Genomic DNA, 26,106 nt, shown 5'->3' with positions numbered 1-26,106 from the left:
TTTCATTATTAATAAAGATTCAAAATTTTAAATTAAAGAGATAACAAATTAAATCATTCAGTATGCAAAAAAAAAAATCAATAATACAACGACCAATTACATCTGATTCCTGAATGCAAAGATGGCACAACATTGGAAAATCTAGTAATGTCATTGACCTAATATATCAATGGAAAATATAGTAAAGAGTAATTCATATAAACTCTAATTGGCAATTGGATCTCTTAAAATTGCATACATATTTTTTCTTGACCTAGAAAAGAGTTTATAATATTTACCAGATATTTAAATATTATGAGATATCTAAAAAATCTTTAAAAATTAAAACAATTCAAATCTCGCTTTCTCAGTAAGAGGGATTATACATTATATCTGTACATTATAAAAGTCAACATCCACATTAGGTTAAAAATATGTCTGGATAACCAACACTGTATTTGTTAAAGACATTTCACATTAGAGACCAGTTAAGAGTATCTACTCTTACTTCTATAACAAGTTGTAAAGCTACACACCAGACGCTTCATCATAGTTATCTCTAGCTGGTAGAATAACAAATTTTTTGTACTGTCTTACTTTTAGTTAATAGCATTTTGTATATTTTTTTTAAAAATCAGCAATATTGATTTTTAGTAAAATTAGTTATTGAAGGAAAATTTTAATCAACTTCATTCTTATTATAAACATATTTTCATAACAATATGTTTTGGTAACTGTGTTAAATACATGACATGTGAAGATAAAGCAGATGCTTTTTAAAAAGTAATTTTCACAAAGGCCTCATGATAATCACAAAAGGACTGCTGGGGGTACAGGGAACATGAGTCCACGTACTTTAAATATCTACTGTGTGATGGGCAGTATGGCCATGACTCCCCTTTTCCAAAATCTCCCTATGAACACTGCCCTTGGATGTGATCCCAGTGTATGGAAGCCTGCACTTCCTTCCATCTACCCGCTGCAAGGCTACGCAGTGCATGACTTAGGATTTTGGTTACCCAACTTACCAACTCTCCAGTTGAGCTGTGCTGGACTGGGAGTACCAGTGAGATCTGAGGAACTGGAAAAAGCCATTGGAGACAGCAGGGATGCTAGCGGGTCATCACAGTTGTCTAAAATGACCAGGGGGAGGGGTGGAGGGGGAGAGAAAGATACCAGATTCAATTAGCAAAAAATATTCCATGAAGAAAGAAGTCCTGACATTAACTGCCATCATTTATTAACCACCTGCTCTGAACAAAGTCAGGTACTATTTGTCTACACGTGTTGTTGCATCTACTCCTCATAACAAGGTATAACTTTCTTTCATAGATGGGGAAATGGAGTTCCTAGATGCCAAGTGGGAGGTCCAAGGTCACAATACTAGAAAACAGGTAGCCAGGATTCTCCCCCAGGCGTGTGTGACTCAGGAGCCCAGCTCCCCTCCATTCCTTTCATCAACCACTGGAGCAAAGCCTCAAATTACTACTGTTGAGCCGGTTGTATAAGAAGGAATATTATTAAGGGGAAAAGTATTGTTTGCCTACTCTGCCAGCATCAATCCCCGAGGAATCTCATCGTCATTGTATTTAGAGGAATAGGACAATTTAGAATGTCTTGATCCCAGTTGTGTGAAAGCCTTTGGAAAACAAGTTACTTATTCTAATAACTTATTTATCTTCCACAAAGCAGTGGAGAATAATCTCAGATCTCGTTACAGTCTTGAATTTGATATTCACTTCCATAGCTACCCTTCGAGCCTTCCCTAAATGTGGTAAACATGCTTTCTAAGGCTTCTTTGATGACACCCAAATGTGGGACAGTGTGGGCCATGGGCAGGGCTGCTGGTCTTGAAACCATAAATATGTCCCTCCAGGTTGACGCTGATGCCCTCACCATCCACTCTCTTATAGAGGACCCTTCCCTTCATTCTTCACATAGTGGTGCTTTGGTTTGCATGCTTGTCCCCTCCAAACTCATGTTGAAACTTAATTATCATTGTGACAGTACTAGGAAGTGGGGCCTTTACAATATGATTCGGCCATGAGGGCTTCAGCCTCATTGAGTTGGGATTAATGCTGCAATAAAAGAGTTTTCAAAAGCATAATCTCTCTCTCTCCCCCTCTTGCCTGTCACTATGAGATGATGCAGCAAGACCTTCACCAGATGCCAGCACCTGGGTATTGCAATTATCAGCCTTTAGAACTATGAGCCAATATTTTCGTCCCTTTAAAAATTACCTAATCTCAGGTATTCTATTATAGCAGTACAAATGAACTAAGACAATGCATCATCTAAATTTCTGTAAAATTTCACTTATCTTGTTGTATCTTCTACTAGGTGGCACACTCTTTGTGGAACCCTAGCAGAGAATCTGGTACATCATAGGCCTTCAGAAAAAGTTTGTTGAAAAAATGGGATGGTGAGTTAATGAAGAAGGAACGAAGGAAGGGAAGAAGGGACCAATCAATCAATCAGTCAACATGATAGTACCAACAATCATTTCTGTTTTCCCTTTTGTGCACACTTAATCCTATAGGACATTGGAAAAGGACTTCATGAGATCTAGACATACCTCATTCAAAAGAATTCAAAATGTGCCATTCAGTTTGAAAGTAAACCTCATGGTGATAAAGCTCTCAGGAAGAATTGATCTGACATTTTTTAAGAAGGACATTTACATAGGATTATGCTTGTTTATGCAGCAAATTCTTAGAGAGCGGTATTTCAGCTAATTGCAGGAAAACTAATCAGAAACATAAGGATTAAATTCTTGTTTGTTAAGTATGTTAAAAAAAAATCACTGGCAAAGTATATTTTGAGTTTTTCCCAAACACAAATGTTGAAAAATATTTTGAGGTATTTGACAAATACAGAACAGAGCCAGATCCTTGCTGAAGAGGAATAACATAAAAATCACAGCAGTGACATCTCGGAAGTCATGGTCACTCTGCGAGTAGAAAGCAGAGCCAGGTGCCACTTTATTCTTGGCGTGAGAGGCAGGTGAGAAGAGGTGTGTGCACACTCTAAAGCACTTGTTTGAAGACACAAATTTGTTACACTATTTGTATATTAGGAAACAATTAGATGATGCAGATCTTGCATTTGCTTATGCCTGTTCTGTCATCAAGAGACATCATATGCATGCAGACAAATGAGCCCCACCGGAACACGCAAAGCGTGTGCACACAACAGGCACCTTAACCATCAACGTGCACCTAAATTCACAGCCGTGTTATAAGCCTCGCCCATCCTCATCTGTGGTCAGAATGCTCTTCCCACTTCGTATGAGACTTTCTCCACCACTTCACGAGAAATCACAGCCCTTCTGACACTCAGTTCCTTCCACAAGCAAGTTGCAGATATATGTATGTCTTAATACTTAACATATATGAGAGTGTGTTACCATTTTTATTAGGTTCTTATAATCTTCTGTGTGACATTTTTAGTCCTGTGTCCATAACCCTACTTGTCCCTAAACTTTTTCTTATAAGATTTCTGTTGTTCAATTAGCAAGTTAGTTTTACAAATGCATATATTATGTTGTAGCAGAATCAACTGTACCCCTGCAGATGTTTTAAGTTAACACATTCACACATCACACAAGGAAAAAAAAAAAAACAACCTCACGTTTAATTTTTCTCCTCTTATTATAGTACTCCTTGGGTAAAATGTAAGTTGTTAAAATGATCATGGAATGAATAGTAGAAGTAGACGTGACCTAATCATTTCTATTTAATTCAGTCTGACAAATATATTTTTTTTATTTCAGCTCATTATGGGGGTACAAAAGTTCAGGTTATATATATTGCCCATGCCCCCCCATCCCCCCAAGTCTGAGCTTCAAGTGTATCCATTCCCCAGACAGTGCACATCTCACTCATCAAGTAGGTATACACCCATCCCCGCCCCCCACTCCCCACCTCTGTCTGATACCCAATTGGTGTTATTCCCAAATGTGCACTTAGGTGATGATCAGGGAAACCAGTTTGCTGGTGAGTACATGTGGTGCTTATTTTTCCACTCTTGGGATACTTCACTTAATAGAATGGGTTCCACCTCTCTCCAGGAGAATCAAAGAGATACCATATCACTGTTATTTCTTAGAGCTGAGTAATACTCCAAGGTATACACATACCATATTTTGCTAATCCATTCATGAATCGATGGGCATTTGGGTTGTTTCCACATCTTTGCAATTGTGAATTGTGCTGCTATAAACATTCGGGTGCAGGTGACTTTTTTATAGAATGACTTTTGTTCTTCTGGGTAGATGCCCAATAATGGGATTGCTGGATCGAATGGTAGGTCTACTTGAATCTGTTTAAGGTATCTCCATATTGTTTTCCATAGGGGCTGCACTAGTTGACAAATATTTTTAAGGTTGCACTTTGTGCTTGTCCTCAGAGAGAGATTGGGGATAGATTGAGTAAAATAGAGTCTCAGACTTCAAGGAGCTCACAGGTCATTGAGAAATACAGAGATGTAAACAAATAAACCCTTGGGAAAATTGAGAAGCTTTTCACCAAGGTCACATCCAAGGCAGTAAAATGGAACCCACCCCTCCAGACGTACAGGCATGGTTTGTTTCAGTTCCTCCAGCTCCATGCAGTTCTCTCCTTCGTGAGGCGCCAGCCCCAGGGAGAACCAAGCCTCCCAAGCCCGTTTGCCTGCGACAACCGCTGCCCTGTTCCCCACGGCCCATTCCTGCCTCAGAAAGGTGTCTGCCTTGTGTCTCAGTTTCTGGGGACAGTTGTCCCACTTTGGAAATTAGGAAATCCATAAAAAATGTTGTATGCTGATGGAAAGATGTGGAGGAGATTTTTCAGGACCCCTTTCCTCATAGACCCTGTGAACTGAAACGGTGGCTTTTAGAGAACATAAAAGGCTTTTGACGTCCTGTTCCTAAAAGTGATAGGAATGGGAAGATTTCAAATCAGAAAGAAGGAAACGCCCCCCAGAGCAGGGCCATTCCCTCTGTCACCTCCATGTGGAGGGAACAACACTGACAACCTTGCCTCAGTCGAGAACAGAACAGGCCTCTTATCACATTAGCCTAGTCACTGGGAATTGAGAGTCTGACCACAGAACCATTGTAAATTCAATAGTGTGTATTATTTTAAACATGTGTCTTATTCTTAAAGCAGAGGAGGAAAGATCTAGCATAAACGAAAACAATAATTAGTCTTTTATTGTTTTGTTTTGTGATTGGGATAGCCTGGGATAGTGGAAACTACCCAGAGGGCTAGAGCTGTGAGATCTCCATTCCTAGATTTGTTTCCTCTCTTGACTCAGTGATTCCAGATAATACATTCAAGTACACTAAGCCTCATTTCCATTGTCTGCAAAATAAACAGTCTTCCCTACCGTATCCAGCCATAGGATCATTTTAAAGATGGAATAAGAATACATGGGAAAATGTCCCCTTTTAATTATAAAACTCAGAATGAAAACATGAAGCAATATACGAACTGCCTGTAACATCTGCTGCAATTGAGAGAAACTATCTTAACAATTTTATTTCTGGAATCTCTTTTCTCTGCCACAAAGCCTTCCCAAGAATTGGTGTCACAGATAGCTCTTTTGCACTGAAGGTTCTCAGTGGGCCAGCTGAGCAAGGGAAGGTGACATGGAAGGGATATAAGGACGGTGAAGGTGCAGCGTGAGCGAGGATGACATGGCACGGTCCCGCTCCCTCTGCAGGTGGACAGCCTTGTGGAGACAGAATCACAGCACCTGAACACACGGCCGGGGAGCAGGAAAGGAAACCGTCTGCTGCAGCGCTGCTCCTGCCGGCTCCGAGAAGCAAACCCGTGTCGTCCTGGGGCTTCAGGCTCCACGCACACCTCAGCCTCCTAAGTGTGTCTGCTGACGCTAAATCCAGCACTCCGTACCTCCAAAAGCATATGTGCCTGTTTCTCTGTGTTTAATGTGGAAAAGAGGGAAGAGGGAAGAAACCAGACTCCAGACAAAGGTGTTCAAAGTTTAGGGGAAAAAATACTGAGGGACTAAAAGCCAGGCTTCTCTCATACCTGTCTCCAACGGGATGCATGCACAACCTGAGATAGACCGTGGTGATTTCCCCAGAAATCCCTTCCCAACAATGTACCAAACTTCATGGATGCATTGGCTGAGTAGAATACTTTCAAAACAAGCTGCTAAAAAGGCCTTTCATGGGCCTCTTCTGTAAAAGAGTTGTTGCAAAACTCAGATGAATTAAAGGGCTATTTTTACAATGCAAATCCTTATTCATCTGTGATGTATGACGTTCTGTTTTTCTTCAACAAATAACTTTACTGCTATTTTTTCCTTTTTAACATAAAGGCCCCCGCTGCTTTCCCCCATGCCCTTCAGATAAAAATCCACACCTGCGGGTCTGACCAAAAGTACCTCAGTTCTTGCCATTCAGTAGATGTTTAACCACGCCCAGTCCTATTTGCATATGACTTAGCCTTAATTCAGAGACTAAGAGGACTTCAGAACCAGAAGAAACCTCTGAAATTGTGAAATCCAAGCCCTGCACTATATAAATATTGGTATCGGGGTGCAGGGAGATGACAGGATTGCCCAGGATTATTCAGTTAATCACTGGACCAGCCTGGACCAAAACTCAGGTTTCCTCGCTGTTTAAGGTTGAGCCAGTCGCCGGCCACAACAGCAGCAGACAGGCAGCCATTATTTATGTTATTTTTCATAACAATTTTTTAATTGATGACTTTTTTTTTCCTGCAACAGGAAGGACATAATTTCATTTCTGGGACAACAGAAAAGGATTCATGGAGAACAGTCTGATACCTTTCCTCAAAATTTGAATTTCTTCTCTATTTTTCTTGCCTTTCTTATCTCTTCCTTCAACAGTCTCTCCTACCTCCCCAGCCCCAAAGGAAAAAAAGTCAAACAAACAAACAAAAAAGAAAGACAAATGAAAACCGGTAAGAAGAGAAAAATAAAAGAAGTTTATTCATTTACTTATTAATATTTGCATGGATACTCAAGCATTTTTTTTTCATTTTTCCAGTCCAAAGAAGTGGGGATAATTTCTTCTTCAATGTATGTGTGCAATTAAATACTAAAGGTCTTCTTTCACATTAATTAAAAGGTAAAGGCACAAAACAGAATTCTGAGTAAATATGATATTTACACAGCTTCTTAGAAATTATCATTGATTCTTTACGATGATTCTGCTTTAAGTAACATTTTTTGTTGCCAACATATATTTTTATTCATTATTATTAAAATACCAATAGAGTTACAGATGGTACTGAAGTTAAATTGTGTGCATCTTCTTGATTACCACAATAAATTGTCTGTATATGGGGATTTGGAGCTTAAAAGATTCACTTGTATTTATAGGTGAGATAAAATTCTTCTTAGCATTGCACACTTAATAGCCTACTTTGTTTAAAAGACATAAAGCATGCATTTTGTGGAGTGCCTACAACAGTGCTTAGAAGTGACAACTCATGCTTTTCGCTTCATTTATTTTTCCCTTTGTTGCCTATAATTTCACTTAGCAAACAATGAAACTAAATAGTGCAGTGTTACTCCTTAGTCTGACCCTGTCCATCATCTCCACAATGAAACCCTAAAACGTAAATTACTTCAGAATGAGCAAACCAAAACTTATAGCTCTCTACAATGAGTCATGGAGAGGTCAAACCTTCTCTATCCTGACATCCATTTCCAAACTAATGCACTGTTTGCCTTTTGATCATCTGCCAAATACTCATGGTGTGCTCTTGGCTGTACAGAGACAAAATAAAGTCAAAGACATCTTCCCTGAGCTCAAGAAGCCAAGTATCTACTTTGAAATGAAAGATAAGACATAAAAAAAAAAAAAAAGCTCCTTGTGTTTGTGAATAATTACATGCAAAAGACCATTGTCCTGGGGTCCTGGGGTCCTGAGCTCTCCTCTGCGTGCACTAGTACTGTGCTCTCCTTTCACTGTTCTGTGTTTCAGAGTCCTCATCTTCACAATGGCAGGTGTTATTGTTCATTTGTTCCATCCACACACTTTAACTGAGCACATACTAGGTGTCAACATTTCTGTCAGGCTTTAGAGATAGTAAAAGTGATTATTGCAAATTTCTCAAACGTGATGGAGATGAACACACACCATTCCGTGCACTGGGAGAGTGGTTGGTGATGGGTAGATGGAGCCACAGTGGGCCCCGGAACATCCAGAAGAGGGCCTAGTCCTATTCAGGGATTGATTTTTGGATTCTTTCCAGGCTTTTAAAGCATTCTATCCAAGATTTTAGGAAAGATTTGATTTGGAGTTACTAATCTTCACTTATAAGTGGACTCTTTAGGATGACATAATAAACCCAACAAGCATAGCAACAAGGTAACAGCAGCATCCTAATTCTTTGGGAGCCTCCGAGAGCACCTCTCTGTTTAAGTTGTCCATAGTCACTACAGCAAGTTCGAGGGGGAGGCACTCATCCTTATTGTATGGGCGAAGACTCCAAGAGTTTCCTTGTTCATTTCACAGGACTGTCAGTGTCTACACGGGGCTTTAAACCAAGGTTGATGTAACTATCTCCACATTACCTGAGTCAAAACCTGCTTCCAAGCCCTACAGTGATGGCAGGCCTGTGTCAAGACCTGGCAAGGGCCAGTTTCCTGTGGACTGATGATCTTATGTGAATATGGCTTTTTCTTTCTTGGATTTTCAAGAACATCTGGACGTGGATGTCCCACAATTAGCCCAAACTCAGTGGCTCTGAAGCACCCTTCCCTAAATGGTTTCCTCTCGGATTACAGTTCCCTAATGTGTTTTTCCATGCTGCCACTGATTTTTGTTTTGCTTTGTTTTGTTTTCTTTCTCAGGTTAGGAATATTTTTGTTCACAACAGACTGTTTTGCTTTATTCTTTTCCTGCTCTGTCCATAAATGTAATGTATTAATGACTTAATCTAATTCAACAAATGTTTCTTAAGCCTGTCACATGTAACACATATAATGTGCTAATGATGTGGAAATACAAAGGGTCAGTCTGAATAGAGAGGGGTGTGTGTGTGTGTGTGTGAGTGTGTGTGTTTGCTCTAGCATTTAGTATCCGGGACTAAGTTATTATGTTCAATAATTCTTCATTGAGTGAAAGAATAAAAGACATAAACCCTATCATGTTTGCTTACTTATTTATTTTTTGGCCCCTTGGAAGGATCTCTGAGATTTATGCTCACTTTTTTCCTCTTTCCCATGATTTGATTCTAGTTCAGGCTTTTCAAATATCATGTTATCATTTTTTGCAACAGTCTCAGTTTATTACTGGGCTCTACTTCCACTAAGCCATCTTTTTAAAAACCTGCTTTCGACAAATTTCCTTCAAAAAAGTTGTACTGGATATGCCAGCCTTGAGCTTGGCTCCCAGAGGTGGCCCCATGAAGGTGAAAAGCAAAGAGGAAATTGTTGGCACACAATAGGTCCCGGCTAAGCATAGCGCCAGTGTGCCAGTGGTGGCGCCACACATCGGTCAGAGAGTCGACAAGTGAGGTCCAACTGGCCAGGCCACGGGGAAAGGACCTATTGCCAGGATCAGCTGTGGTTAGCAGGCTAAGGACGGTGCCTCCAAAAGCATCACTCTGGCGTGTTTAAACACAAATACGATAAAGCTATTAAACCTTTGGATCATGAATGGAGTTTCCTAGCTTAATTAAATTAGCTAAAGAACGTGAAACCTTTTACAACATGAGATATGAAAGGTAAGATTCATAGCCAACAAAGATTAGAAGTTTCTGGAATATGAAAAACTGAGAGGGGTACCTGGATTATTTAGAGGGTTTTATAAGAAACCGATAAGAAAAAAGCAAATCTTTGAATAAATAACATTTTTTTCTACTTAAAATCTTTTCCTAAGTTCAACTTTGCTTTAATATAGCCCTCTCCTTCCCATCCCCATCTGTCAACACCCTGCTCAACATGCACTGGGACACGTACATCATTACAAAATGCAGTGTCGAATCAGGTTCAGAGTTTGGGATTGTTAAGCAAAGCTAAATGAATGAATGGATTGGAGGGTATAGAATAAGAAGTTTGGGAAAATGGGAAAAATACAGAAGATAGTATTTAACATTGAAAGTGGAGATGATATCTTTTTTCTTTAAAAAGTGAATTGTTCAAATGGTTATGCATAGAATACTAAAATGAGAGAAAGGAGACAACCACAGAATTGTAAAGATAGTGTTTCTGTCAATTTAGTCCTCATCAGAGTGGAGAATTTCTGTTCCAGAGCCATGTCTTCCTCAGTGGATATCTGTTCTTTTTTGAATATAACCAGGCTAAACTTCCAGTAGCTAATCATGATCCTGCATTGAGTGGTTCTAAATTACACTGAAAATCCTGGGTACTCAGGAAACCATGATCTTAACGTGTAGCTCAATCAACCTATACACACTTATGGACGTTTTTCATCTTGCATGGGCCTAGGCATAGTGTTCCTGAAAGAAAAACTAAAATCTCTCATCAATCTGCTTATTGGAATTTAGGAAAATGCCTGATTAAAAAGATAGGCTTGAGCTGAGGCCAGATGGCTGACAGCACAGCCAACGTGGCCAGCCATTTACGAGCGGATGGGATAAATATGTACTGATGATTTGAACAAATATTGACCTTTATTGGTCTTTGTAGATGAGAAAATAATGACAGCCCAGAGACAGTAGGAGTGGTCCTTTGAAATTATAATCTGGCTGACTGTGTGTGAGTGTGTGTGTGTGTGTGTGTGTGTGTGCTGGAAACTGTAGCATATTTGAAAATAGTCCAGACATTGGAATCCATCCCAGTCTGAATTCAGATCCTGACTCTCCAACTTACTATTATAATTATATGTCCTTTGGGAAGTAATTTAGTCTCAGTTTTCTCTATGTATAATGGGCATAATAACTATATATAGGCTTGTTGTGAGAACAAGAGACAATTCATGTGAAATATCTAACCCAGTGATTGGCAGGTAACTGGACACACATTAGGTCCCTTCATTTTCTGTCAGTTTCTCTTCCTTAGATTCCAGCTCCTCTCTAGTTCCAGCCATGGTTTCGGAAAAACAAAATCCCTTGTACCCTCTACTATATCTGCTAGAATTTCCCCATCCAGATGGTTTTAACAGTTTTTTATCATCTGTTCAGAATTCATAGGATGTTCTGTTTATGCATAGTACATCTCCTAAATTTTATTACATTTTTCTTGTATTCAACAAACACTTCTTAAGCACAGTGTCCCAGGCATCTCGCTCTCTGATGCAGCCCAGCGAATCCTAAGACCTGGAAGCATGGCTCTCGTATCACCTTATGAGGGATGAGGCAGGGTGGGACAGCAGGCTGGAGAAGATGTTGGATTCCTTTCTAGTCCTTACATACGCTTTATTTTAAAAATTTAGACATATTAGAACAGGACCTCCCAAGTTTGTGTTTCAAAGACCGTAAAGTTAAAAACCAGGGAAGCACTGCTTTCGGCAAGAGAGTCTCAGCAATCTGTGTCTTAGACAGTTTGCTCTGATTTCAGGGTGGAGCATGGAGAATGTGTGTGTGAGCGCGTGCCTGGGCTGGGGCTGGGGCTGGGGCTGGGCCAGCGAGGGTGAAAGGCTGGGGGCAGGAGGACCCAATCAGGCCAATATTTCAATAGAAATTTTGAAAAAGAAATAATAAAGGCCTGAACTAAAACAATGATAACTAAAATGAAGAGAAAGTAAGGAAATGTATTATACTGCGGCAGCATCATCATGACCTGATGAACTGAAGGGAGGTGAGAATGAAGGATTCCTGCAGGGTTTCTAGTTTCATTGACTATCTGTTTTGTTAGCCTGGAGAACTGGAACGCTCACAAATCACTTTCTAAAATTAACAAGTCTTTAAATCAGGCAGAACGGAGGTGATTAATGGCCCCACATTTAAATGACTTCCAAATCATAGTTAAAGCTCATCTTTCTTTTAGATAAATATAATGAGAAGTGTCAAGGGACTAAGAACTGTGTATATATAGTGTTTATATACATATGTCTTCTTTATATATATATATGTATATAAAACATCTTACGACTTGCCATAAGATGTCATAAGGTGATGCATTCTTTTTTATTATTATTTATTTATTTTTTTTAGACAGAGTCTTGCTCTATCACCCGGCTAGAGTGTGGTGATGTCATTGTAGCTCACAGCAACCTCAAACTCCTGGGCTCAAGTGATCCTCCTGCCTCAGCCTCCTGAGTAGCTGGGACTATAGGCATGCGCCACCGTGCCCAGCTAATTTTTTCTATATATTTTTAGTTGTCCAGATCATTTCTTTCTATTTTTAGTAAAGATGGGGTCTCACTCTTGCTGAGGCTGGGGTGATGCATTCTTAATTGACCAAAGGCAGGTAAGCAATGAGTTCTATATTCAGGAAAAAGATAGTTAACATTGACCTGAGGTTGGTAGGTCCCCATGCCTTCAGAATAAAGTTTTGGTTCCTGGCTTTTATATATCCCTTCATGGTCACACTCTTGGTTATTTTACCTTCTGATAGTCCTGATTTATCAGTCTGGGGTCAGATTTGCCAATTTACTAGCAGTTTTCCAGGTATGCTGTGTCACACCATTGTGCTCTCCTATTTGACTCTGTCTTGGATGCCACACATCACCTTCCCGTGTTCACCTGTCAATTCATTGTTCCAGAAGCTTGCCTTGTTCTCTCCAGGCAAGAGGACCCCTTCCTCCTTTCGTGGTCTTTATGCCTTATACTCCACCTCCACGAGGAGGAAAACTCAGTGATGGTCATTTGTTTTGAAGAAGATGTTGCACATCGTCAGACCTCAAGCTCTTTGAGAGCAGGGACCCTGTCCTGCTCATCCCCCTACCTTCATTGCCTTTCACAGTGATGATCACAGAGCAATTGCCTGATAATTATCTGTTAAGTAAAATTTTAGATAAGGGGAGGACAGTCTTAAATTAGTACTGAAAATCTGGGTAAGAACTAGACAGCTTTCTAAAATGGGAAATGTTTGGGCAACAGTAAAGTGAGTCATTTGTCAAAGTCACACAAGGAAGCGAGTTCAAGACTGTGAGCTCTTGAAGAGAATATTAATGAAATTGTCATTACCACTCCTTATAAGTGTGTGATTTCTAAATACCTTCTTTATTTGAGCTTTTCAGAAATGCTCCCAGGCAGGTGGGACAGCCCTCATGTACTCATCTGACAGATGGGGTGGCACAGGTGTCAAGGTCACAACGGCGTTAGCTGAGAAAGCAAAGACATCGTCTCTCCATTGTACTAGTCCCAGCCTGCCAAACCCTCTCATTTTGCAGGTAAAGAAACCAAGGATCTGAGAGCTGGGGATGCACCTGGAAGTATAGGGGAGGGGCTGGCTGCAGAGGGCCTTGAAGTCTGATGAGTGAGGAACCTATGACAGAGTGAACGTGTAGGACAGACTGAAAACATCCCAGCTGTGGGGCCCGTCACCATGCTTGTGCATTGGGTTCTTCCACTGACTGGCTTGGGCAATTTAGACAAATCCACTCCCTTCGCTGTGCTGCAGGATTCCTCCCTGGAAAATGAGGATGATGATGTCTGTTCTCCACAGGGCATGATGACAAATGTGGGTTATCACGAAACACCAACAGAAAGAACAGTGCTTGGCACAGAGAAAATGCTTCATGATTGGTAACTATGGCATTGTTATTATAATTACCCTGTAGGCCTCTGTGAAGATGTTTGAGTGAGGGAATGATGTTTAGAGTACATACATTTGCATTCTGAAGTAATGAAGTAAAAATGCTTTCAGCTTCCAATAGTGACCCCCATCCTCCAATTGACCACTAGGTCTAGATTTCTGTATTCTGGGGATGGGAGATATTTATTGGCCAGGGGTGGCCAATAAACTGGCATGGGTGTCCCCACTCACCCTCTGGTTCCCTTTGATCCGTGATGGATGGATCTACCTTACGCATTTATTCTCTTTTTAAAAGACCTTTCTCACTGGAAGAGAGGGACTAGGAAGAGCTTGTGATTAAATTTCAAGTCCAGCCCTTTTGTTTTTGGCATTCTTTCATGTGCCATTACTCTTACAAAATGTGTCCCAGCTAAGGCACTAGAAGGAAGACCTTGATGTATTACCCGGATATAAAAGTCAACCTTTCAGAGTTCCTCAGATTATCAGATTTCAGTGTTGGAAATGCTACCTTTAAAATTAACTCTAAAAATCCCCAGTGTAATATAGTGGACCAAACTGTGGTGTGGCATTTGTTAAAGCTTTGTACCCAGAAAAAGTTTGCATGTCAGAAGGCAGGAAGAGAGCAGGTTCCGACAGACACTCCACGTTGGTCCAGAGGGCACGCCCGTCTGATACCAACTAGGATCCTGAAGGACTCTACGAAATGACCTACCAGGCACTCAAATGTAATGATTTTCTGAGACATTTCAGGCCTCTAGATAATGATTTTTTGGGGGACAGGCTAAAAATAAAAGCTTGTTCCAGGCAAAATGCTTCAGCATGCTCTACTTTTCCTTGTAAAATGTTCTTCTTGCTCAGCTTGAATTACAATTGTGATTCTTAAGCAAACGTTGGCTGTAGCTATGAAGACATAAAATGCTATAAATGTTATATGGACATGTCCAGGTATTCAGTGCTGTAATTTAAAAGCATCAATAAAGTTTAAGTTGTATTTAGAGTTTGCAAATCTGTCACGGTCAGATGAGTTCAATTTCCATTTTTTCCTTACCCAACCCTTCAAATTATGCATGAACAGATTAAAAATAGCAGGAAAATACATTGTATTGTGTTCACTAAATATCTCCCATTTTGGAGAAAATCTTTAGCAATCAAATAACATGAGAAAAGACACACTGGAAAGCAATTATAACCCAGGAAAATTTCATTTCATTGCCGAAGACAGAAAGTGGTGTATTTCAAAACTGTGAGCAAAGATTAATGGAGACGAAGGGAGTGGTAAGTGCCTGTGAACCAAGACATTTAACTTTAATGTCATCGCAAAACATGAGAAGTCATCATTTCAAGTCCCAATAACTGCAAACTGAAATGCATTCATTGCTATTTTTTTCTTCCTTTTTTATCCCCCCAACATTATACTTTGCAAGTTGAATAGTCCTGACAAGGAGTTGGTTTGAAAGTTAAGGGTTCTTTTCCTGCACAAGGTTAAGTTTAGCTTTGATGACAGCACAGCGTGGAAATCTCCTGCCAAGCATTTCCTACAGGCAAGAAGGCAGAGGATTTTCACTTTCTCTGTCAGCTTTAGCTCTATCTCAAGTGGTTAGGAGTCAAGCCTTGGAAGAGAAAAGACAGAATGAAAAAATAAAACCTTTAATGCATAGCATTGGTCTGAGAGTTCCAGACAGAATTTTTCAAGTGCATTTTGATGAACTGGGTCACAGAATATAGTTTCTTAAAGTCTGTATCATATGATAGGAAGGGAGTCTGGTTTCTTTGAATAGAATTTTAATTGGGGAGTAAATTTAGAGTACTAGGAAAATGTGAATGCATACTATTCAATACGAAACATATTTGTCATACAGACTTGGACTGAATTTATGTGAATACTGAAAGCTGGAAAAATTCAGTTGTTTGCTCATGTTTGATATATGTTGATATTTGGACTATATAGTCTTTTTTTTTTTTCTGCCTATAACCTGTGCCTTCAAAAGAGGCAGACTCTGATGCAATTCCTACCTTAGTCACTGTAATACCTCACCCTGGTCCAGCCTGGCCTCTTTCACCTATTGCTGGCCTAGGCACTTGTTTTTGATTTCCTAGGATACCTGGAGGGACAGGGCTTCTCAGACTTTATTGCATGAATCACCCTGATAAAATGCAGATTCTGATGCAGGGACAAGCTCCCACATGCCCAAGGCCTTGATGCTGCTGATCCATGAGCCACACTTGGATCATCAAGGTCCTAGAACACAAGTGGCCTCTATCTCCAGCTTCTGCTCATCTTACTACCTCATAGAAATGGCCCCACTGGCCCACTTCCAGACTGGATCTGGAATCTCCCTGACCCTTGTGATAGCACAGAGCGAACTCGCCAGGTGTGTCCCAGACCCATGGTGGAGGAAAAAGAGATGGTAGATGAGAAGAGGAGATTATCCACGTGGGCATTACACGGACAGTCCCCTTTGCATTACAAAATGTCCTGCAGTGTAGGCCGTGTCTGTACTGTCCCGGTTGGCATCACCACCATCATTATGATGCCACACACCATTTACTGAATTCAGACAATAGGCCACTGTGACAGGTGACTTACATAAATTAACATTGTGTTAGGCCTTACTGTCCTGGTTTTACAAAGAAACTGAGCCTCAGAACACTGAAGTAACTTGCCCAAGGTCATAGGGCTGCAATTAGCTAGATCTGCCCAAACCCATTAGCCTTAATCACCTGCTTATCATCCTGCAGAATGGACCCCGGACACTTGATCAGTCCATTCTATTCATCTGCTTTTAATCTTGGTACCAATTTTGTAATATTAGAATAAGTACAAGTGATTCCTACATACACTTTGCCACGCACTGTTACAATATCTGTCGGGGTATGCCCAAACTTCAAATCGTCAAGTAAGGGCAAAAGGCCCCCAGTTAAAACTTCCAAAGGGAGATTCCACCTGAGCCCTTTCTTGAGATTTTGGATCAGAAGTTGGAAAATATCGTGAACATATGCATGACTGTATCTCCAGGGTCTACTGGAGCCAGCAAAACACACAGAGGAGGTAAAAGGAGAACGATCTCCAGTTTGGGGTTGGGTCCACTTTATTGCTGCTACTTCTAGGACTACAACTACTTGTTTTTGCCACCTTGAAAATTGGAAATTTTGTGTCCTGGGACACTAGAGGTGTGGTTAGTCCTCTAAGCCTTAGTGAACTTCCTGACCTCAGCAGGCATTTACTTTGGCTTTAAAGGGTTGTCCTAGAAAAACGTGGCTGTGAGCCTTCACATTCTACCTGTCTCAGTCCACGCTCATGTGCAGACTTTGCCTGAACCTGGCCCTGTCTTGCCTCCCAGAGTCTGACCTCACGTAGCCAGCTGGTTGCCACTGGCAAACCCTCATGATGGCGTTTGTTCTTAACACTACTAAAGACGTCCCCACATAAAAGCAAGGCTTTCCTTCAAAAGCTTTCAGAATGGCCATTTATTCACATTTGTGGGGCTGCTTTGACATACCCGCAATTCATTTTCATGATAGCTCTAATGGCAGTTTTAAACGATCACTGAAATAATCGTATTGAGAATAGGAAATTGGGAAAACTTCAGTTCAGAACTATCGGGGCCATAACAAAACAATAGAATACAGTCTTCCACTTTGATTTCAGAAATAGTTTTAAATGATTATATTAATATTTTTTTCGTATTTGCTGTCATATTTGCTCTCAATTCAGAACATATATTAATACAATAATTATAATATTCAAATTAACATCAGACTGGTTTATAATGTACATCAATACATGCTTCAGGAAGATACACACACATACGTACACATCTACTGATAATATCTCACTTATGCAAATGCTGCTTTGGGGGAAAAGAAAAAAGCAAAACAATATTAATGATAAGGCTAGTGGACAGAGTCTATGATTTTTACCAGTGTTGATACCTAAGGTGAACCAATATTATGAAATGTAAAACGTGTCTTGAAATATTCTTCTGTAAGCTTATATCACAGACATTTGAGAACAAATCCCAATATGCAAAATCCTGATCTTCTGCATCAATTTCAAACATGCTGTCCTTCAACCACTGCTGAGCTTCCTGATGGCTCCACTGTTCCCTGATTCAAAACCAGGCTACGGTGGCTCCTGTCTCTCATGGCTTCAAGTGATAGTTATGTCTGCCTCCCCAACTCGATTGTGAGTCTTGGGAGGGGCCCCGTGCATTACTCTGTACCCAGGAATGGGGAGCCCATGGGGAGGATGCATACTGGAAAGGCTGCAGGGTGTTACACGAATGCCCTTGAGTAACATACTTAACCTCTCCGAACTGTGTTTTCTTTGACATGAAATGAAAGAATTACCCTTTCTTAGTATGACCGTTTTGAGGAGGATTAAATGTGATGACAAATAAAGGATCTGGCTTATTGTAAGGATTCTGTAATTGTTTATTCTCTTGCTTTCTTCAAATGTCAGTGGTGGTCAAATCTTTCCTGATTAGCTGATCAATTGATGGGATTTCTGTAACTATTGGAGATTGTTACACCTTAACATCATTTTCTCCTTTCTCTACTGAGCGTACAAGTAGTGCGTGTACCTAAATGTGGCCCAGGCTGAGGGAGAAGCAGGGGATGGGTGGCCAGCTGGTGGATCAGTGCTTCAGGGTTCCATGCCTGGTATTAGACATCTGGGTAAACCACAACAGTGCAAAGTGACTGGACTGATTCTTATTTCTAAGCCATGCGAGTCAACTCTTAGCACTTGTGATGAGGTAACCCAGGAAAGGGGAAAAAAATGAAACATAGCAGGATACCTCCTATTTCTTAGGGGGAAACAGATGCTTAGAAAAGGGTTGACACCACTTGGGCTGACTGCAGAGGACACATGGGTCTCAGAGGTGATTTGTGCCAGAGAACAGGTAAGGGGGCTACAGGAAATACAGGTTTCAGTCACTATTTAGGTATCTGATATGCAGCCAAAGTGTGGACACTTTGTGCCTCTGGACCAGGGCTTCAGGATACAGGTAGAGGTGTAAGAGGTACAAGGTAGGACAGATGCACCGGCAGCCACTGAAGAAGGCTGGAGACTGGAAATGGGGAGTAGCTAGTCAACGGGCATAAAGTTTTTCAGTGATGCAAGATGAATGCATTATAGAGACCTGTTGTACACCCGTGTGATTTAGTTAGCAATACTGTATTGTGCACTTAAAATTTTGTTAAAAGGATAGATCTCATATCGTGTTCTTACTATAACTAAAAAAAAATTACAAGAAAACAACAATGAGGCATCATCTAAGTCCAGTAAGAATGGCCTTTATCAAAAAGTCCCAAAACAACAAATGCTGGCATGGATGCAGAGAGATAGGAACACTCTCACACTGCTGGTAGGACTGCAAATTAGTACAATCCCTGTAGAAAATAATTTGGAGATACCTCCAAGAGCTAAAAATACAAATACCATTTGATCCAGCAATCCTGCTACTAGACATCTACCCAAAGGAACAAAAGACATTCTATAATAAAGACATCTGCACCCAAATCTTTATGGCAGTACAATTCACAATTGCAAAGATGTGGAAACAACCCAAGTGCCTATCAATACAGGAGTGGATTAATAAAATGTGGTGTATGTATACCATGGAATACTACTCAACTACAGAAAACAATGGTGAACTAGCACTTCTTATATCACCCTGGATAGAGCTTGAGCCCATCCTTCGAAGTGAAGAACCACGAGAATGGAAAAACAAGCACCACATGTACTCACCATCAAATTGGTACTGACTGATCAACACTAAGGTGCTCACATGGTAGTAATATTCATTGGGTGCCGGTCAGGAGGGGAAGTGGGGGTGGGTAAACTCACAACTAATGGGTGTGGAGCACACTGTATGGGGGAAGGGCATGCTTGTAGCTCTGACTTGGGTGAGGCAAAGGCAAAGGCATTATATGTAACCAAAATGTTTGCGCCCCCATAATCTGAAACAAAAAAAGAGAAAAAGAAAGACAGTGCTAAAACAAACAAACTGACAAAAAAAGTAAACAATAAAATGGGGTGTAACTTAAGATGTACAGGTGTTCAAAAGTTATTAAGAGAAGAGTGTGAACAAGTTTATGTCAATAAATCTGAAGACCTAGATAAAAGAAATATTTGAGAAAAATGTAACCAATCAGTGGTGTATTAAAAAGAATAAGAGAATTCATTAACTTGGAGCAAATCCTAAAGATAATTCAGCAATATTCAACATGACAAGGATGGCTTCACATTAGAAAACTGTTTAACATTATATCAGATTAAAAGATAAAAGGAGAGAAATAATAGGATTAATTCAGGATATAAAAAATCAGCATTGAAGAAAAATATCTCAACATCTATTCTGGACAAAAACTTTTAGCAAATTAGAATTAGAAGGGTATCTGTGCCAAACCTAGAGTAAACATTTTCCTTAATGATGAAATGCCAAAACATTTCTTTAGAATTATGAAAAAGATAGACACGCCCACCACAAACATCACTTACTCGGCCTTGCATTGGAGGCCTTAACCTGAGAATATGCAAGGAAAGGAAAGAAAGTATCTGATGATTGGAGAGCAGCAAGCACAACTCTGATTATTTGCAGGTGATATAATTGTATATTTAGCAAACCCTAAACAATCTACATAGAGATTATTAGAATAAATAACAGTGTTCATCAAGTTGCCACACAGAAAATCAATGCATGAAAATCAATTATTTATACACACCAGCTGTAAATAATTGAAAATATGATTTTATAAACAGACGATTTACAGTAGTTTTAAGAACTTTGGAATTAATCTAATAAAATATGTGAGAAAATTGTAAAACATTTTGCAAAGACCTTTAAAAGATCTAAATAAATGGAGAGAGATACATCCTTCCTAGAGAGGAAGACTCAATATTGTAAAGTTTGCAATTGTGATGAGCCCTACATAGATCTATAAATTATTTGAAATGTCAGTCTAAATCCAATCTCTGAATTCCTTTCCTTCCCTTCCTCTCTTTGCTCTTTCCTGCCTGGTTTCCTTTTTAACTCTCACAAGCTAATACTAAAGTTTATTTAGAATAACAAAGACCCAAGAATACGCAAGATATTCCTAAAGAAGAAAATAACCAGAGACAATGCCTTGGTATATATAAAGAATTATAAATATCCTGATCTGTAGTAATTAGGGCACTGTATCAGTGTGGGATAGAGTATTACCAATGTAAAAATAGTAAACAACCAGACACAGCCCAGGAAAAATATGAAAACTTGATTTGTGATAGAATTGGTCCTATAGATCAGTAAGAAAAGAACAGACTTCCCAGTGGTGTTGAAAAAATATTCATGTGGAAATATAAGAAATTTTGCATATTTCTATTTATCCAGACACAAAAAATATATTCCAAATAGATTAAAGATTTCAATGTACAAGGCAAAACTAAAACAATTTTTAGAAACAAGGCCGGGCGCGGTGGCTCACGCCTGTAATCCTAGCACTCTGGGAGGCCGAGGTGGGCGGATCGTTTGAGCTCAGGAGTTCGAGACCAGCCTGAGCAAGAGCGAGACCCCATCTCTACTAAAAATAGAAAGAAATTATATGGACAGCTAAAAATATATATAGAAAAAAAAAATTAGCCGGGCATGGTGGCGCATGCCTGTAGTCCCAGCTACTCGGGAGGCTGAGACAAGAGGATCGCTTGAGCTCAGGAGTTTGAGGTTGCTGTGAGCTAGGCTGACGCCACGGCACTCACTCTAGCCTGGGCAACAGAGTGAGACTCTGTCTCAAAAAAAAAAAAAAAAAAAAGAAACAATATAAGATAATGTCTTTATGATATTAAGCTAGAAAGAGAACTCAAATTATCAAGGAAATGATGGATTAATTCCTCTATACAAAAATTAATAACTTCTGATCATTAAAAAGTTTATATATACAAAAAATGAGTAAAAATCCAAGATGCAGATTAACAGATAATTTTGGCAACCGTGTAACTGACAAAATATTAGAATTCAGAATTTTATAAATAATTTCTACAAATCAATTAAAAAAAGGACAGATGGCTCAGTAGAAAAATATTCAAAATATCTGAAGAGAAACTAAAAAAAAAAAAATAAAAACTCAAATGGCTCACAAACTTTGAAAAGCCTAAAGTAGTATTTAGGGAGATGAAAATCAAAACGGAAATGAAATGTCATTTCACACGCTCCCTATTGGCACAAAACAAGATCTGACAATAGGAAGTCTTGATGAGATTAAGCGGAACTTGGAACACTTACATATTATTTATGAAATGTGAACTGGCACAAATTTTTGGACATAATTTAATATCATTAATAAAGTTAAATATCTGCACATCTTATGACCAAGAAATCTCATTGCTAGGTGTATACTCTACACAAATGATTCCCCCACTAGATGTGCAAAATTATTTATAATGGCCCTGCTTGGTACAGCACAAAACTGGAAGCAACACAATATCCACTAACAATACAACGGATACATAAGCTGTTGTATGTTATTACAAAAGAAAATCATTCTGCACTGAAAATAAACTATGGCCACATGCATGCAGCAACATTGATGGAACTCAAGAAAATAACATTGCCTGAAAAAGTCAAGTCCTCGAAGAAGATACAGTGAATCAATCTATTTATATGAAGTTTAATATCACGTAAAACTAAATATGGAACTGTAGGTGGTAAAACCTTTTTAAAGGAAAGCAAGGGAACAATACACACAAAATGTGTCCACTTATGGGATATCTTCAAAGCAGGAGGAAAGAGAACAAGATCCGAGAGGGGCCCGCAGGCAGATTCGCATGTGACAGCTATTTCCCCTAACTTGAGGATATAGGCAAATTGATATGTATTCATTATCATTATTTATAACTTACACATAATTTATACATAATTTTATATTCCTGCAATTTAATAGAAAAAGATATTAGAAAGAAGAAAGAAAATATTTAATGCCTGAATGAAACTATATGAATGATTTAGAAATGACTTTGGAACCTGAGACACCAGGTACATGACACTTGTCCAGACCCCCTGCCATGTCACCTGCAGGCACAGAGGAATTGGGCAGGGCAGAACCGTTATGGAAAGCTAGTATCATCTCTGGGGTGTGGGCCTGGGAAGGGCGAAAGCAGATGGGGAAGTCCACAGACTGTTACAGGACTTTTGAGACTGAGGGATCCTGTGTGACCCTGCGTGACCTTTGTGAATGGCGTGACCTTTGGCCATTATGGTGTTTCTTTGGTATTTTACTAATTTGCTAATTAATTACTTCACTAAAAATGACACTTTTTAGAAATTAATCTCTTTTAAAAAATGCTTTGTGAATGGGAACTGGTATGCTTTCAAGATGCTTTGGTGTTCTAGAAAATACATGGTAGAATTCCACAAAATACACTATACTTTCGTGGCAACAGACAGCTCTCTGTTAGTGAGTATGAGTTAATGAGTGTGCTATCTTTGCACAGACATATGGAAAGCGATAGAAATTGGGAATCACTAATCATGTAAACTATTAGTAAATTTCCATGATGAGAGCATTACTGTGTTATTTTTGTGTGCACATCTTGTATTTTAAATTGAGTCTTTAACCCTCAATCAGTTCTTCAAGGTGGACATCACCCTTATCGTAGCATGAGGAAGCCAGGGCTGCCAGAGGGTAACCAATGCAGCTATGAGACGGAAGAGCCAGGATGTGAATCCAAAACCGACTCCAGTCCCTTGCTTTTCACAACTGTAGCAGGCTTTTCCCCAGTCCTCACCTAGGGACGGGGTTTAGGTAACACAGAGCTCCATTTCTTCTTTATCAGCCGTAATATCTTGAACAATTTAAGCCATTGTGCATGTAGCTTGACAATTTTCTCCTTCCCTTGGGAATTTTTCAAATCATTATTTCCTGATCAAGAAAAAAATGCTACTATTTTTATCTGGTACCATTTATTTTTGGGATAAAAGGACACTGAAAAATGCTTTGCACAAAGTACTGTGATTCCCAGCCAAAATTAGGCCCATCGTCAAAGCAGGGCCCGAGTCTGGCACGCACTCACAGGGGCAGTCTGGCTGCACGCTCCACGGACCCTCAGCTCCTGAAAACTGTGAGTAAATTAAAGTCCCTCACCCAAAACCAGAGCTTTTGTGCCCTCGTTTAGAAAAAATAAAGTCAGACCTACGTTCAGAGTCTTGAGTCAACAACAATGTGTATTTCTAGGTTCTTTTTCATCCTCGCCGCCCCACCATGGCATCTTCTCTTCTATATTACCCCAAGCGCTCTCCGCCAGCGATCGCTCATGTATGATTATCTGTTTCATATTTACACTTGCTAAATGTTTACTTTTTTTAGTATGCGTACATAGTTTTGTTTTGTTTTGTTTTTTAAGTGGAATTGGGTCATACAGGAATGGGCAAACTGCAGTCCAGGCCAAAGAGCCCACGGCCTGTTTTGTAAATGACATTTCACTGGATCACAGCCACATTCATGCTTCTGCATGGAGTCTGTGGGGCGGCCTTCAAGGCTGTGGGCAGTGCTGAGTCTTGCGAGACGACCTCGCTTCTCACGGAATCTTTACTCTGGGGTCCTTTGTGGAGCCAGTTTGATGCCCCTGCACTCGGCTGTTCATCCATGCTCCCTAACACCTCAAAAAGCATTAGCTGAGCGTTCTCAGGAGTGTTCCCCTGGGAACCTGTGAGAGGAGGGCTCCAGGCTGCATGCTCAGGGGAGGGATGGTGGGGTCACAGTGGCGTGTGCCCCGGGTCTGCTGGCTCGCCAGTGCGGCCACGCCACCCATCCCACCCACGCTAGCCCTGGCAGTGCCCAGCTGCCTGCCTTTGCCAGAATAATAGATGGTAAGTGAGTTCTTACTGTTGTTTAAATTTACATTATTGATTGTTAATAAGATCAAGCTTCTCTTCAGATGCTTTTTATGCTTTTTGAGTTTTTTTCTTCTGAAAGTGCCTGTGATCTATTTGGCCATTTTTCACATGGTGCATTTGTCCTTTTAGTCACGACATTTGGTTTGCGGGATCCCTTATACAACAGCAATCTCTTACTGAATTGAGACGCTGCAGATAACTTCTGGTATTTTCTTATCCATCTACTAATGTTTCCCATTGTGTCCAATATTGAAAAGAAATCCTTTATTTTGGAGGATTAATACTGGATTAGTGAAACTATCATTATTATATTGTATATAATTGTATTATATATTATTATGTTATGTGTATGCTTTATGTAATGTATAATGTTATAATAATATCTCCTATTATTATAATTATATTATTATATCATTTTTATAATGTGGCAACCTAAGGTAATAAAATTATTCTAAGTAAAATATTTTTAAAGATGTGTTTTTATTCTCAAATAATGTCAATTAGTAACTGGTTTGATTCCAAGTAAACTACTTCCAAATATTTGTAATTATTTTCCAGCTTCTAAAGGAAACACACAGAGGGGCAGTGGATGCATCCTTGTCAGGTGACCGTGTGTTCTAAACAAAAGAAATTAGGCCCCGAGGGGCTACCTGAACATGCAGCAAACCTGTACAGGTTTCACATCTGTGCTATGTGCAATCTGGGTGTCGTTGGTCAGTATGGCAGGTGGTTGCTCCCGCTTGTGTCCCTCCATAGCTGGCCTTCCCTGACGTAAGATGCAGCCGAGTCCTTTGGGGCGGTGGGTGTGAAGAGAGCCTATGTGCCACGTGTTGGAGAGGTTCAGTACCCCCCGAGGAGAAAATAGGTTGGGGAGGGTTTGGGAGGTAATTTGACCTGAAGGACTATTGAAGCAGCTGTGTCCTGGAGTCCATAAAGGGATCTGGACATGCCACTAAGGCCCGGAGTGACTGAGAGGTGGGACCATGTGCAGTGAAAAGGCACAAAGCTATTGCCGGAGAGATGCAGGCTAAGGCTGATTAGGTCACTTATGACCCGGAGCCGGTGGACAGCGATGAAGCCAGCTCCGCACCCGGTCCTGCTGGGTCTCACTTCTGCTGATTTGCTGAAGTCTGTTCGGGGCTGGGGTCTGGCAGCCCCTCTCCGACCTCCTCTCTCCGTCTCCTCCCTCTCCACACTTTCTTCCTCCCCAAGGTACGTATCAACCATCTGCTAAAGAGTCAAGACTCAGGTCTGAGATTCAGGAGATTTAACAGGGATTAGTTTAAAAATAACTATTTCAAATTTCATGAACAGGTTGTGGAGTAAAGGAAAGAAATCATTAGGTTAAAATGTGGATCTCCACAAGTCCAGTGAAGTACTGTTTCCCAAGTGAAAGGTTAGTGCTTTGGTGTCTTTTTAAATCATAACAAAATATTTGCTTTTCAAAACAAATAAGGCCAAGCCAAAACTTCAGAGACATTTTTTCTCCCCTGCTGACTAAAATTTCATATCACATTAATCCTTAAAACAGCCTATTATTCAGACTTTCCTTCCATTCAACAAATATCTATTGAACAGCCACTATTTTCCGGCATGGCCTAGGTGCTGG

General features: G+C 40.0%; 1 protein-coding gene across 2 annotated transcripts in view; it reads right to left on the bottom strand.

Moving 5' to 3' along the window:
* The window catches only part of CNTNAP5 (contactin associated protein family member 5), a 770,280-nt gene that overhangs the window by 600,369 nt on the left and 143,805 nt on the right, over positions 1-26,106 (bottom strand). For both annotated transcript variants that reach the window (XM_069473762.1, XM_069473772.1), the window contains exon 2: positions 1,008-1,112. In XM_069473762.1, the coding sequence (XP_069329863.1) occupies positions 1,008-1,112 (105 nt within the window). The remainder of the gene's footprint in view (positions 1-1,007; positions 1,113-26,106) is intronic.

Source organism: Eulemur rufifrons, chromosome 1 (genome assembly GCF_041146395.1).
Source record: "Eulemur rufifrons isolate Redbay chromosome 1, OSU_ERuf_1, whole genome shotgun sequence".
In the NCBI taxonomy this organism is placed as follows: domain Eukaryota; kingdom Metazoa; phylum Chordata; class Mammalia; order Primates; family Lemuridae; genus Eulemur; species Eulemur rufifrons.
The sequence above is the reverse complement of the archived record's forward strand: the minus strand, read 5'-3'. Positions and strand labels throughout refer to the sequence as shown.